Below are 13,944 nucleotides of genomic sequence, written 5' to 3'. Positions count from 1 at the left end.
ATTTAGCTTTCACATCACTGAAAGAAAAAGTTATACTAATAGCAGGCATGGCTTTACAAATTTTCCCTAATTTATCTGACATTTTGAGTCATACATGTATTATTTTCATCCAATCCAGGCCACTGACTGTGCTCTTGTTTGACCAGAACCAGACAATCCAAATATACTATCCTTAGTTCTATTGTACTCCTTCTAAACTCACTGTTGGATCCAAAATAATATTGGTCAAATTATCAGAAGGACTGCATTTGCCCTTGTTTTAAAAGGCATAACTATTGGTCTACATTAAAAATCACACAGAACTTCTTTGCCAAAATCTATTACTTGAGAGAATGCTTCCCAAGTATTTTAAACTGTTTTCACCCACGTTATCCACCCAGTGCCCAAACTATCAGTACTATTAGGTATCAATTGATTTTATTACAATAATATGTCACATATTGGTTCAAACATCTGCTCTGAGTCTGAAAACAATCTCTCTAGACAGTGGTTTATCATTCTCAGCACTGCTCTATTCAGATATAACAATAAATCTAGAGTTTTTAGCCATGGAATGTTGACTAAACCACATTGGCCAGATTGGTGGCTAAATGTTTAAATTAAAAATTTCATTTAAAAGAAATATGGCATAATACCACAGGTGATTCCAGCCAATAGTCCAAATTAAGACAGAAAATTAGGATTAGTGATGTGTGAGTTTCAGTAGCTGTCAAGAGTAGTTAAAATGATTCCAACACATTCTGAATCCTTGCGATTCAGTTTAAACAGATTAGCTTTGGAAACCATTTAATTGAACATGTGAAACTCCCTAGACTGATGGGCTTATTATATTGAGGTGGTGGTGGTGGGAATGAGTGCAGGGCAGATAGGAGTGAGTACAAACAAGCTACAGACTTCTGTAGATAAGCTGGCATTCTCTATAGGCACATGATACCACTTGAAACCTCTGTAACCACTTGGAATAGTACAAAGTGTAGCATCACTTTATTTCAGAGGAACATCAATGAAGACTGAAGAGTTCCATCTACAAGGCACAAGTGCAACGTGAAAGAAAACAGTGTAAACCAATTCCAATCTACTTTACTGAAATCTTTCTGAGGGACTGACATTCCCTGAAAACATACTAGAACAGTTACAGTAGCTGGACTCCTGAAGCACATGTAGACATAGAAGTTAGAACTGCTTTTAAAAATGGCCTAGAAAGTTTAGTTGGTTTAAATGTTAGCTGAGACTGGAAGATTACAGACAGTCCTTGATTTATGGCCATAATTAAACCCAAAATTTCTGTTGCTAGGCAAGATGGTTGTTAAGTGAGTATTGCCGCATTTTACAACCTTTCTTGCCAGAGTCCTTAAGTGAAACACTGCGGCTGTTAAGTTGGTAACATGTTTATTAAGTGAATCTGGCTTCTCCATTGACTTTGCTTGTGAGAAGGTAGAAAAAGGTGATCACGTGACCATGGGACACTGCAACTGTCATAAATATGAACCACTTGCCCAGCATCTGAATTTTGATCAAGTGACCATGGGGATGCTACAATGGTCGTAAGTGTGAAAAACAGTTGTAAATCGTTTTTTCAGTGCTGTTGTAATTTCAAACGGTAACTAAGTAAATGGCGGTAAGTTGAGAATTACCTGAGTATAAGCATATGCCATTGCTTCAATATAATCAGTGATTACCAATCCTTTATTGGACTGAAGTCAAAATAATTGGCTTTTGGTCCTTTCACTGCTTGTTGTTCCTCACTAGTCTTTAAAATCTATGAGCTTTAAAAGTCCTTGGATGCTCTCCCAAGAGGAAGTGCTGGCATGTAAACAAGTGTTGACTATCATTTTAAAGATGTTCCCTCCACTTTAATTTTAAAATCAGATAAGCACCTTTTTATTTCCACAACTCTAGTTTATTTTAACAATTAAAATTCTTCTGTTCTCTCTCAGATCTGTTCAGCCTACTTTTTAATTTTCTACTGTTTAGATCCCATGCCGCTTCATATTTCTTTATTTTACTATTCCTATTATATTTTTAAATATATTTTATTTCAGTATTATAATTGATCAACTTTTTTTATTTATTAATGGAGAACTTATTAATGTTATGAAGAAAATAATAGAGCATATCCAAAATGGTAATAAAATGAGTATATTATTTTATAGCATAAAGTATTGTGCTACTCAGGTATTCTGAGGTTTAAACTGAATTGTCACTTGGATTGGGTTATTTTCACTTTTACAATCAACCATATATATTTAAATTTCAACACAATCTGTACTCAAAAGAACTTGGCACCAAGAAAATTAATCTTGAGATAAATGTGTAAGTTGACTTTGTGCATACATTGTTTTCTCTATCAAATGCTACCCCTGCAGTCAGAGCAGAAAGGAATATGGAAATCAAAATTAAATATGGAAATTAAAGAATCTCTTTCTTTTGATATCTTTGCTATAGTCTCTATGAAATTGAACATGGTATGTAAGATATCCTATAATTTTTAGCTTGGCTATTGTACATGCTGGGCATTGTCCTTGTATTTTAATATAGCGTTACTCCCATAGATTTATTTCCATATTGGGTAAAACAAAGCAAAACAAATCATTGTTTATGGTACTGATTCATTTGGGAAGATGTTATCGTCATGTCACTCTTCCATATTTTATCAATTTCCAAGTGCAATTTACAGTATTTAAACTAGGCCTTCCTATCTGGGTGCTCTTCTTTATGCAGCTGTTTAAATATTAAGTCCCTAGGATGAAGACTTTTTCCAAATGCCCTCTCATTTTAAAAGGCCAGCTTATCAAGCATGTGAAAGAAAATTTTCTGTGAGAGCCCCAAACAATGAAATACATTCTCTGGAATTTGCATTTGATCTGACAATCTTTTCATTCAGGCATTTTCAACCGACTTGTTTAGAGAAGAAGACAAGAACAAAAATATTTTTTTCATATAGAAAGCTATATATTTATGGTCAATGGCTTATTAAAGACAACAACAATTTTTTCTGCTCATGCTAGTTCTGGCCAATTAAAGTTGCTTACTTTAGGAGAAAGGAGAAGTCAGATCATATACCTTTATGACATTGTTAGATCAGCATGTGAAAAAGGATCAATGAAGGGAAATCAAGCTTACTTTTCCACTGGTTGTCCTGCAGGTATGTGCTCCACTTCAAATCCCGCTTGTCTCAGCACATCAATAACAGTGTTGTTGCCCAGGAAATGACCTAATCGATGAACAATAATAACAGAAAACCATTTGAAAAGCCAATTAAACACATTCTCAATTATGCTCTAACTCTGACCAGTCATTCTGTTTTAAAATAAAGATTTCTTTTATTGTTGGATTTATAGACAAAGCTTTCCAAAAGGATTTGAGTGGATCATAAAGCAAAAATAACAATCAAACAACTAATCAGCATTGTGATTTTCCTATTTATTTTCCTATTTCCTACTTTGTTGCTTGGGGATTGGGAACACTATATTGAAAAGTTCTTGATGCTGAGCATTCCCACGGCAATTTGCAAAAATTTGGAAAGAAAGCTTCTAGATAGCTTCATGTAGAAACTTTTTGAAACATATGAGCAATGTATTTCAATGTACATGTAATGAAAATGCATTTTTATTCAACTTCATAATTTTTATACGGCACGGGACATACAGAGCTGAAGAAGCTTCTTGGATTAGAAGTGAAACGTCTTCTAAAGAAAAACCAGAAAGTCCAGTTGCCTCTTGAAAAAAGCACTTTTGGGACAGCCATGACCTGGATGATTGAGAATCTCCATAGACAGGGGAAATAGTTATAAGTAAGTCATCTGGTTCGCATTCATTGCATCAGCATCAGTGTTTCATGTCATTAGTGTGAGGTAGGAAGCCTTTTTTTAATCCTCTTCCTGAATGGTTCAAGATGGAATCATTTCATAATCATTTCTATCTATCTCAATCTAGTTCACTGTCTACATCAGTGTTGGCGAAACTTTTCGGCACCGAGTGCCAAAACGGGAGCACGCTTGCGTGCGCGGGGAAAAGATAAAAAACCAGAAGAGCAGTTCCTTGGCGTGCATGTGCATGCCAGGAAGCTGACCTTTCGGTTTCTGGCGTGCGTGGCAATGCATGCATGTGTGAAGACCAGCTGGCTGGTGCGCACGTGTGCACCGGAACCTGGAAGAGCAATGGGTGACTCATGCACACCAGGGAGCTGTTCCCATGCACACAAAGACCAGCTGGCTGACATGCAAGTGTGCACCGGAACCTGGAAGAGCAATGGACAATGGCTGGCATGCCTGGAGAGATGGCTCTGTGTGCCACTTCCGGTATGTGTGCCATAGGTTTTTCCATCACGGGTCTAGATTATTCTTTTCTATCTGTACAATAAAAGATCTTAAATAGTACATTCACATACTGTACACAAAATTATATAAACCAATTTTTCAAAAATGGTTTATGTAATTTTAAATTTCCCCACACAATCTTCCTTCAAAACAGGTTCTATGGTTGGGCTTAATGTTTAGGTCTAATTATGGAGGCTAATTTATAAAGCTGAGTTTAAAGTCTTCTTGCAAGGAAATGTATTTCTTTTTTTTTATTATTATTAAGGCATTTATAGAGTCATAAGAAACAGTTCCATAAAAATATTAGGGATTATTTGGTTCTTGCCTTTTCTTGCAGTATGAAAGAATGAACCTCAGATACCTAATAAGCAATTTATTATTTGCATTTTGCTTTTAAAATTGTTGCTGAATGAAGAAAATTACTTACTCGCACTGAGATTTTTTTACTTCTGAAATAGGTCATATTTCTGTTTTATATCTCTGTTACATCAATGGCCAAAAGTGGAAAAAAGGTGAAAAAACAGGATGGTTTACCATAACAACTCAATTTCAAAAGTTTTAAAATTGCATCTGCAGTAAAAGCACAGAACCCATAAATGATGAAAGCCAAACTACAGGCGAGTCCAATTTTCTATCAGACCGAGATCCACCAGGAGAGTGGCATAAAGATCTATTAATAATCTCAGCAATCACAAATGGGAACTGATATTGATAGTTTTTATTAAAGAAGCATTTTGAAAATTGACTTCAGCAGTATATTTATAGGCTGGAAAGTGTCAATATATACTCTTGCTCTTGTCAGATGTGGTTTCAAATAGTATTTCATCTGCTTTGATTTACAACATTCTCTTCGTGATATATTTCAGATATTTTTGAGAAGGGTACAGTTGTCAGCTACAGGTATACCTCCCAAAGTAACCGGATAGTTAATATACAAATCTAAAGTCTCTGTAACAGTATGTTCTGTGAAGCACAATGCTGTAATTAGATAGGTTTCTATGCTAAATGTAATGTTGTTGTTGTTAGTTGCGAAGTCGTGTCCAACCCATCGCAACCCCATGGACAACGTTCCTCCAGGCTCTCCTATCTTCTACCATCCTCTGGAGTCCATTTAACTCATGCCTACTGCTTCAGTGACTCCATCCAGCCACCTCATTCTCTGTCGTCCCGTTCTTCTTTTGCCCTCAATCTTTCCCAGCATTAGGCTCTTCTCCAGTAAATCCTTCCTTCTCATTAGATGGCCAAAGTATTTCAGTTTCATCTTCAGGATCTGACCTTCTAAAGAACAGTCAGGGTTGATCTCCTCTAGGACTGACTTGTTTGTTTGCCTTGCAGTCCAAGGGACTCGCAGGAGTCTTCTTCAGCACCAGAGTTCAAAGGCCTCAATTCTTTGGCGCTTAGCCTTTCTTATGTTGCTTTGTTGCTGGTAATCCTTATGATTTATATTGATATTGATTGTTCCTGATTGCTTATTTGTACCCTATGATTATCATTAAGTGTTTATCATTAAGTGTTAAATTGTACCCTATGACCATCATTTGTGTTGTAAATGTACCTCGTTGAAGGTATCTTTTCTTTTATGTACACTGAGAGCATATGCACCAAGACAAATTCCTTGTGTGCCCACTCACACTTGGCCAATAAAAATTCTATTCTATTCTATTCTATTCTATTCTATTCTATTCTATTCTATTCTATTCTATTCTATTCTGGTCCAACTTTCACAGCCATACTTTGAAACTGGGAAAACCATAGCCTTGACTATAAGCACTTTTGTTGGCAGGGTAATGTAATGTAGAGACCCATTTTAAAATGTAATAATCCCATTTTACTGAATGTGAAGGTGTTCTTGCTTGCTTTGCTAAGGGAAATCCTACACATTTGGCCCAGGTCCCATGTTACTATAGCAGCTAAGAACAACAACTAAAAAGATTAGATCAATCATCCTACATTTTTCTTACCAGTTACCAACAAGACATCTAAGGGTCGCCAAGAAGAAGACATGAGTTTAATAACGCCTGTTCATCATTGTGTATCTGACATCCATTGTGGTCTTATTCATTCTATCAATCATAAACATGGTTTCCAGCATCATATCATTTGTGAATTTATAATCCAACTTGAGTTATTTTCAGGATGTGGAATCAGTTACTACTTCCCAAATTGGATACAATGATGCAGTGGGCATTAATAAAAAAGCCACTACAATCAAGTCAAAAATCACTAGACTCAAGTCAAAAGTTATTAACAGTCCACAATGGATCAGGTTCAATACAACAATACAAATGTTCTTTACTTTGGTACAACAGTTGAAAAAAATAAAACTATTCTGGAAAATAATTCAATAAACCAGAGTTTCACAAGGTTGCCATTCAGGTATGATATATTCATCTTACCACATTGTAGTCCCTCCCTTCTGGCAACCCTACAGTGCTGTTCATTGTGCATGGTGAACACTCCAGATGAATGCATTTATCTGAGCTCATATAAATATGTGTGTGGCAAGAAGCAAGAACAGTGCTTTAAAAAAATGTTTTATATTTTATCTGACTCTGGAGATTTCTCTCCAAATGTCTTTGCTTGCTTGCTACGCATTCACAGACACAAAGAATTAAAGAGTAAAGTTATTCAAAAGAGGAACAGATAATTCATTTACAAAAGGCCTCCACCAATAATGTATTTGACACTCTATAAAAGGGGAGAGAGAGAGAGAAGGAGGGAAGGAGGGAAGAGTAAACCTTCTCAATCTTGCCAAGCTATTATCTGCATACAACTCAAAGTCAAACTGTTCCCATACACAATTCTAGCAAAGCCATTTTCTGCAAAATTAAAGGACCCATACAGCCAATTGTTTTCCTCAAAACAAACCAGATGTTTTCAACCATTTAGCTTCTTTACTTTGCTGAGTCTATATTCTTGGTCCCTGTTGATCTCAATTAGCAGATTCCAACAATTAGCAGAGCTACATATTTATTGCACAGGCAGCTTAAGCAAGTGGAGTAAAATAGAAAGAAGCAAGTTCTGTAGAAAATAGTTACTGGCATTTTTTGGTTCCTTCTTCAAGTTTTGCATTTTTAAAAAGGTCACACATATAATTGGCTGATATATCCATCTAACTGAAAGATATCAGAATGCTATGTATGTTCTAGGCTCTGTGTATGTTCTAGGCTGCTTGTTTATCTTTAATTAAGAAGCATGAATAACTCAAGCCCAGCGTAAAAAAACAAAAAACAAAACTGGAGCTGCTTCTAGAAGTGGTCTTATTGTGCAATTTCTTTGCTTATACAATTCTCCACTGCTGAGAAAAATAAATCTTAAAAATGGAAAAGTTAACATTTTTGTAGTATCTGTGACTGATGAACCACCCATCTGAAAGGACTCATAATATTTCTTTTTCTTATGATATAATTTAGCCATGGTATGGTGTAATTAAATGACTGTTGAATGGAACCGGATGTTGAGAAAGTTGTATTTGCATTAACCACGTACTCTGTAACTAATGGGGACTAAATTCCAAGGCATCTGAAAAATACCAAATTGTCAGTGTTTGTTGTAAGCTAATGTGCTCGATCATTTGCGCTCTCCAGTAGTGGGTTTCAATTTTTTTTACTACCAGTTCTGTGGGTGTGGCTTGGTGGGTGTGGCATGGCTTGGTGGGTGTGGCTTGGTGGACGTGGCAGGGGAAGGATACTGCAAAATCTCCATTCCCTCCCCAATCCAGGGGAAGGTTACTGCAAAATCCCCATTTCCTTCCCATCAGCTGGGGCTTGGGAGGCAGAGAATAGATGGGGGTGGGGCCAGTCAGAATTTTTACTGCCGGTTCTCCGAACTACTCAAAATTTCCGCTTCCGGTTCTCCAGAACTGGTCAGAACTTGCTGAAACCCACCTCTGGCGCTCTCACTTTGTGTAAATATTATGCAAAGAGTCATGACTACAAACTTGCATTCATACTTGCATTACTCACTACAAAGGGTTTTCATTGAAGACAACAAAAATGGCAAGATATATTGGCTACCCTTATTGCTATTCTACCAATTTCTGCAAATGCAACATTTCTATCAGGCAGAGAAGAGACAGATTTCTCCACTGGCTTGCTTTGCATAGTATATGATTGGTGGGAAGTGATGTGGGGTTCTTAGGTCCATGTCATTTCTGCTGGGAAATTCACAATAATGTGAGTAACTTAACACTCCATGCAACCATATCATTTCAGACAGGTATTGTATCAGTAACTAAGACTGAAGACAGAGACTAATACTCTGCTAATAACAGAGTATTCACACTATTATTTTTATTATTAACAATGTTTTATCAATATCATTTATCCTGACTTTCCAGTAAAGAGAAAAAATATCACTCAGAGCCAGGGGTGGGTTCTACTTACCCTTACTACTGGTTTGCATCATGCCCATACTTCTGCACATGGGCAGAAGAGTCTTGATGATGTTTGGGTCAGTGGACGGAGCCTCCCACCGGTTTTACTACCGGTTCTATAAAACCAGTCCGAACCGGGGGCAACCCGCCACTGCTCAGAGCCGCTAATAATAAACAAAGGTAATACAACTAAAAATCATGCAATAATTGCAGTTGTGTCAAAATCTACTACATGGCTTGAAAGTCATGTTGCAAAACAACGCCTTGATATTGTATTTCAAAGCAAAGAGGTAATGGAATCAGCTCTAAAGAGTTGTTCCCAGATTTAGGGTGGCACATATGAAGACCCATGTGACCCTTGCTTGAAACAAGTGAGCAGTTACAGGTAGAACAAGGAGATCTTAAATTTACAAGCATATTGCAACAGATCACTTAGAAAGCCATGTTTTAAGTCAGGGGTCTCCAACCTTGGCAACTTTAAGACTTGTGGACTTCAACTCCCAGAATTCAACTCTCTGGGAGTTGAAGTCCACAAGTCTTAAAGTTGCCAAGGTTGGAGACCCCTGCTTTAAGTTACCTAGGGCTTTAAATATTAATATTAGCATGATGAATTGAGCCAGGAAAATAATTCAGTTGAAGTTATTTCAGTATCAGTAATGTAAATAAAATATGCAACTATCATATTTTATATGAGTTAAAGCCTCCAGATGCTCTTCAATTCTATCTCCATGTAAAGCATAGCCTCCATTTTCTGGGTATTAGTTGATATCAAGAAACAAAACTGGGAATGTATTACAAGTATCCTGATAGCACTTCATCCCTACGTCCAGTGGTGGGTTTCAAAATTTTTTACTAGTGGTTCTGTGGGTGTGGCTTGCTGGGCGTGGCATGGCATGGCTTGGTGGTATGGCAGGGGAAGGATACTGTAAAATCTCCATTCCCACCCCACTCCAGGGGAAGGATACTGTAAAATCTCCATTCCCTCTCCAATCCAGGGGAAGGTTACTACAAAATCCCCATTTCCTCCTGATCAGCTGGGACTTGGGAGGCAGAGAATAGATGGGGATGGGGCCAGTCAGAATTTTTACTACCAGTTCTCCGAACTACTCAAAATTTCTGCTACTGATTCTCCAGAACGGGTCAGAACCTGCTGAAACCCACCTCTGCCTACATCCCTTCCAGCAATATGATCAATATCTTAAACCCTATAGGGGAGAGAAAGAACTTGAGATGGTATATCAAGTGACAATGGTGCTGACTAGTAGAATAGAATAGAATTTTATTGGCCAAGTGTGATTGGACACACAAGGAATTTGTCTTGGTGCATATGCTCTCAGTGTACATAAAAGAAAAGATACTTTCATCAAGGTACAACATTTACAACACAATTGATGGTCAATATATCAATATAAATCATAAGGATTGCCAGCAACAAGTTATAGTCATACAGTCATAAGTGGAAAGAGGTTGGTGATGGGAACTATGAAACGATTAATAGTAGTGCAGATTCAGTAAATAGTCTGACAGTGTTGATGGAATTATTTGTTTAGCAGAGTGATGGCCTTCGGGAAAAAACTGTTCTTGTGTCTAGTTGTTCTGGTGTGCAGTGCTCTATAGCGTTGTTTTGAGGGTAGGAGTTGAAACAGTTTATTTCCAGGATGCGAGTGATCTGCAAATATTTTCACGGCCCTCTTCTAGATTCGTGCAGTATGTGTTTCAGCATCACCTTCTGAAATGACTTGATAAGAACTGGAAGTACTACAACATTGCCCTGAGGCCCAACCTTAATTGTTTAACCAGGAGGATACCACGGTAAATGGAATCAACAAGAAAATAAAAAAAGGGGCAAACAAAAAAGTTAAACCCTACATAATATGATGATGACTATGACCATGTGTGGTAACGCCATTGGAAAAGGGCAGGAATATTTAGAATGTATTGATTCCACTTGGACTTTTGCTGAAGGGGCGTAAGAAGTAGCATTTCAAGCTTGTTCAGCTATTGGGATTAACTTATTGGGAAGCCTTGGAAACAATACCAGAACACATCAAGTCTTGCACACTGTCAATGTCCTGGTAGAGGATGAAATCATACATAAAACATTAGTGGAAGATAGGCAGAGCTTTTTGAGTAACATCTGAAAAACATTATAACAGGGGTCCTCAATCCCTGGGCCACAGCCCACTGTGATCTGTTCAAAACCATGCTGCCTGAAACAGCGGGAGAGCATGTGTGCATCCTCCCCTTGCGCCAGCAGCGGGTGAACTACCCTCTCTCCCCCCAGTCTCCAGTGCTGTTCCACAAAGCTGAAAAGTTTGGGGAACTCTGTATTACAATATAGAGTGAAACCATAGGCTACACGGCACTGTACCGTAAGGGGTTAAATTATTGCCCATAACATGTACAAACTACTGTGCGGATCTCAATTTCAAGTGTTGTTTTTCAAGCTCTTGGAGAAAACTAATGTATACCTGAATAGTATTGTAATGAATTCTACTATCAAATTTCTTTGAATGCAACCATTATGGTAGGGTAAGGGCATATAACATTTCAACAGAGTTAAACTATTACATTCCTATCATTGTTATTGTCATTTCTCTTCTGCAGAATACTCAGATGCTGATGGTTTAGGATTAGTTCAAGCTTTATCCAAAAGTATCATCATTACCACAATAAAAGGATTTGAAAGAATAATCAAAGATGTAGGCTGAATTTCCTCTCAAGAAAAGTGATGTGTGATTATAGGTTTAGCTGCCTCTTGAAGTGCTCAAACTATGTCACCACTATGTTTAACCTGCATACCTGTAAATATAATAAAATACTAAAAAACACCGTCAGCCTTTAGTGATCTCTTTTCAATTCAGTTAAGAACTAGAACCCTGGAACTTTTCATCACTCAGACAAAAGAGGAAGTAGTATGACAATGTACTTTATTTCTAAATAGCCTGCTTTAAATATTTGTAGAAGAAAGGTAAATAAGAATAATAAAAAACCCAGATAAAGTAACAAATGTTTAAGTGTATGGAATGGTGAACTGTTTCTAGTCATATAAAATTTTAGGGCAACGTAAGAACATAGCAGAGTACAATGAAACACATCTTCTGCTTAGTATATGAAAATAGCAATGGCTAGCTGTTGATAATATTTTGAGTCAGGAATGTCACAGATAGCTACATACTGTATTAAGTATATAAAATTTTATATTCCTAAAAAAATCTAAATATGTGGAATTAAACATGTTTCATGTTTTAGAGAAAGTTGTTTTGGATATCAATAGATGGATTAAAATTCCATTAAGTTGGTGGGGTAAAAGTAATGTTATTTCAATGTATATTAGTCCACGATTCATTTATGTACTAAGAGGTATTCCAAATTCCAAATTCTAAATAAAAAAAATATTTGGATAGAAAAATAGACCACCTAGGATTTCATTAGCTAAATAGAAATAATCTTTGGAAGATGGTTTTAATTTAATTTATAAGATTTTCAAAAATATAGTTAGGCTTATATTTTATACACTATATCCATGCAGAATGAACATTCAATAGAATATCAGCTCTTCTAGGTTTTATTCAAAAGTGTTTATTTATCTCCATCATGCTTGTGTAGGAATTTAGCACCCACCCCCCTCCTAGAAGAATGAAATATTTTAGAAAATATTTAAAAAGGCAGAATATATTTCCCTGGATGAGAAATGGAGAAACATGTTTTAAAGACAAAGCAGCTTCCTGACTCCCCCCCACCTTTGTCAATGGGCCATTAAAAGCCTCAGCTAAGCTCACTCATTCTCCCCACTTTTCTCAATGGGCCATCATCATCTGCAACATAATAGAACCCATCTAGAACAGAAACTCACCACATGGCACCTGGGAAGATTACATCAGCCAGCAAGGCTAGCTAAGACCCCCACCCCCTGGGAGTCTGACAGCCAATCAGGATACTCTTCCTGTGCCCCAGAAAGTTCAAAGCTCAGAAAAAGCATAAAACCAGGGAGCACACAGGATCTCGCCCTTTTTCTGTTCAGGAACTCAAGCCATGTGATCCTGACCACCATTAAACCATCTTTCCAAGCAGCCTCCATGTTTCCAGTGTCTTTGTCCCCACTTGGAACTGAACCCAGATGGACATTTCTTCCAACACTTGGAAACACCAGGACCCGACAGGTTCATAGACTGATTTTTGATCTGTGCTCATGACTTCTTAACTTTATGATAAACTTCTACTTTCATAACATGGAGCAAAATGTTCTATTGGAAACTGTGAGCGGAATATTTAAATTTAATTGCTCTGTAATGATTATTTAAAATATTTTTCTTGACTTCAAAGTGTCAGTATAATCAGTTCAAGTATGTTTTAATTCTTCAATATGCACTGATTGCTTTGACCATGCCTAAGAAACCTGAAGTGGTATCAGCACATCCGTTAATAATTTAGGTTAGGAGGAATTACAGCAAAAATGAATTGGAGATAAATAGATATTTCTATTCCAGGGGTAAGACAGTTACAAAACATCAGATGGTTAACAATACAATGGGTGGGGATGGTTAAAAAATCTGCAAGGTGGTGAGCTCAGAGCTATAGTCACCCCTTCTCTTTGATCAAACTCTGCATTCTGTCCAATGCCCTTGATTTGTTCTCTGATTCACATTTTATGTAGAATTGTCAGACAAGTTCATGATCTAATGAATTTTGAATTCAGGCGATTTTGAATTCTGTTGACTCTTATCTACCGCCAATTTGTTTTGACCATTCATAGTACAGATTCTTGTAGAGAGCTTTAGCATACAATAAACCTTGAACTGCCTGGACTACTGATTTCCTGTGCTTGACGAATACTCTTTTCAATAGGCTACAGCATTTTGCCATTGTTAGTTAATTGTTAGTCCAAATTAGTGACCCTAAAATTCTCAATAATATCAGACTGTGTTTGTATGTTTGTGTGTGTGTGTGTGTGTGTGTGTGTGTGTGTGTGTGTGTATGTGTGTGTGTATGTATTTGGGCGTATATGGTGGACATATATGTCTTTAAGTCATTGTTGACTCTTGGCAATTTCCTGGACAAGTTTTCTTAGCAAGATTTTGGAAGCCATTGCTTCTTCTAGAGCAGAGCAAGAGCTCAGGGTCACCCAGTTGGCTTCTTGCCTAAGACAGGACTAGAACTCATGGTCTCTTGTTTTCTAGCCTAGGGCTTTTAATCACCATACCAAGCTGGCATTCTTTAGCAGAAAATAGCATTATAGACTTTTTTGCTG

The 13,944-nt window shown here is 37.1% G+C and overlaps 1 protein-coding gene across 2 annotated transcripts in view; it reads right to left on the bottom strand.

Annotated features, from left to right (window-relative positions):
• The window catches only part of TRABD2B (TraB domain containing 2B), a 282,822-nt gene that overhangs the window by 14,051 nt on the left and 254,827 nt on the right, over positions 1 to 13,944 (bottom strand). For both annotated transcript variants that reach the window (XM_058176272.1, XM_058176273.1), the window contains exon 6: positions 3,124 to 3,214. In XM_058176272.1, the coding sequence (XP_058032255.1) occupies positions 3,124 to 3,214 (91 nt within the window). The remainder of the gene's footprint in view (positions 1 to 3,123; positions 3,215 to 13,944) is intronic.

The sequence above is a fragment of the Ahaetulla prasina genome, chromosome 3, assembly GCF_028640845.1.
Source record: "Ahaetulla prasina isolate Xishuangbanna chromosome 3, ASM2864084v1, whole genome shotgun sequence".
Taxonomy (NCBI): Eukaryota; Metazoa; Chordata; class Lepidosauria; order Squamata; family Colubridae; genus Ahaetulla; species Ahaetulla prasina.
This window is presented reverse-complemented; position numbering and strand designations above follow the sequence as displayed.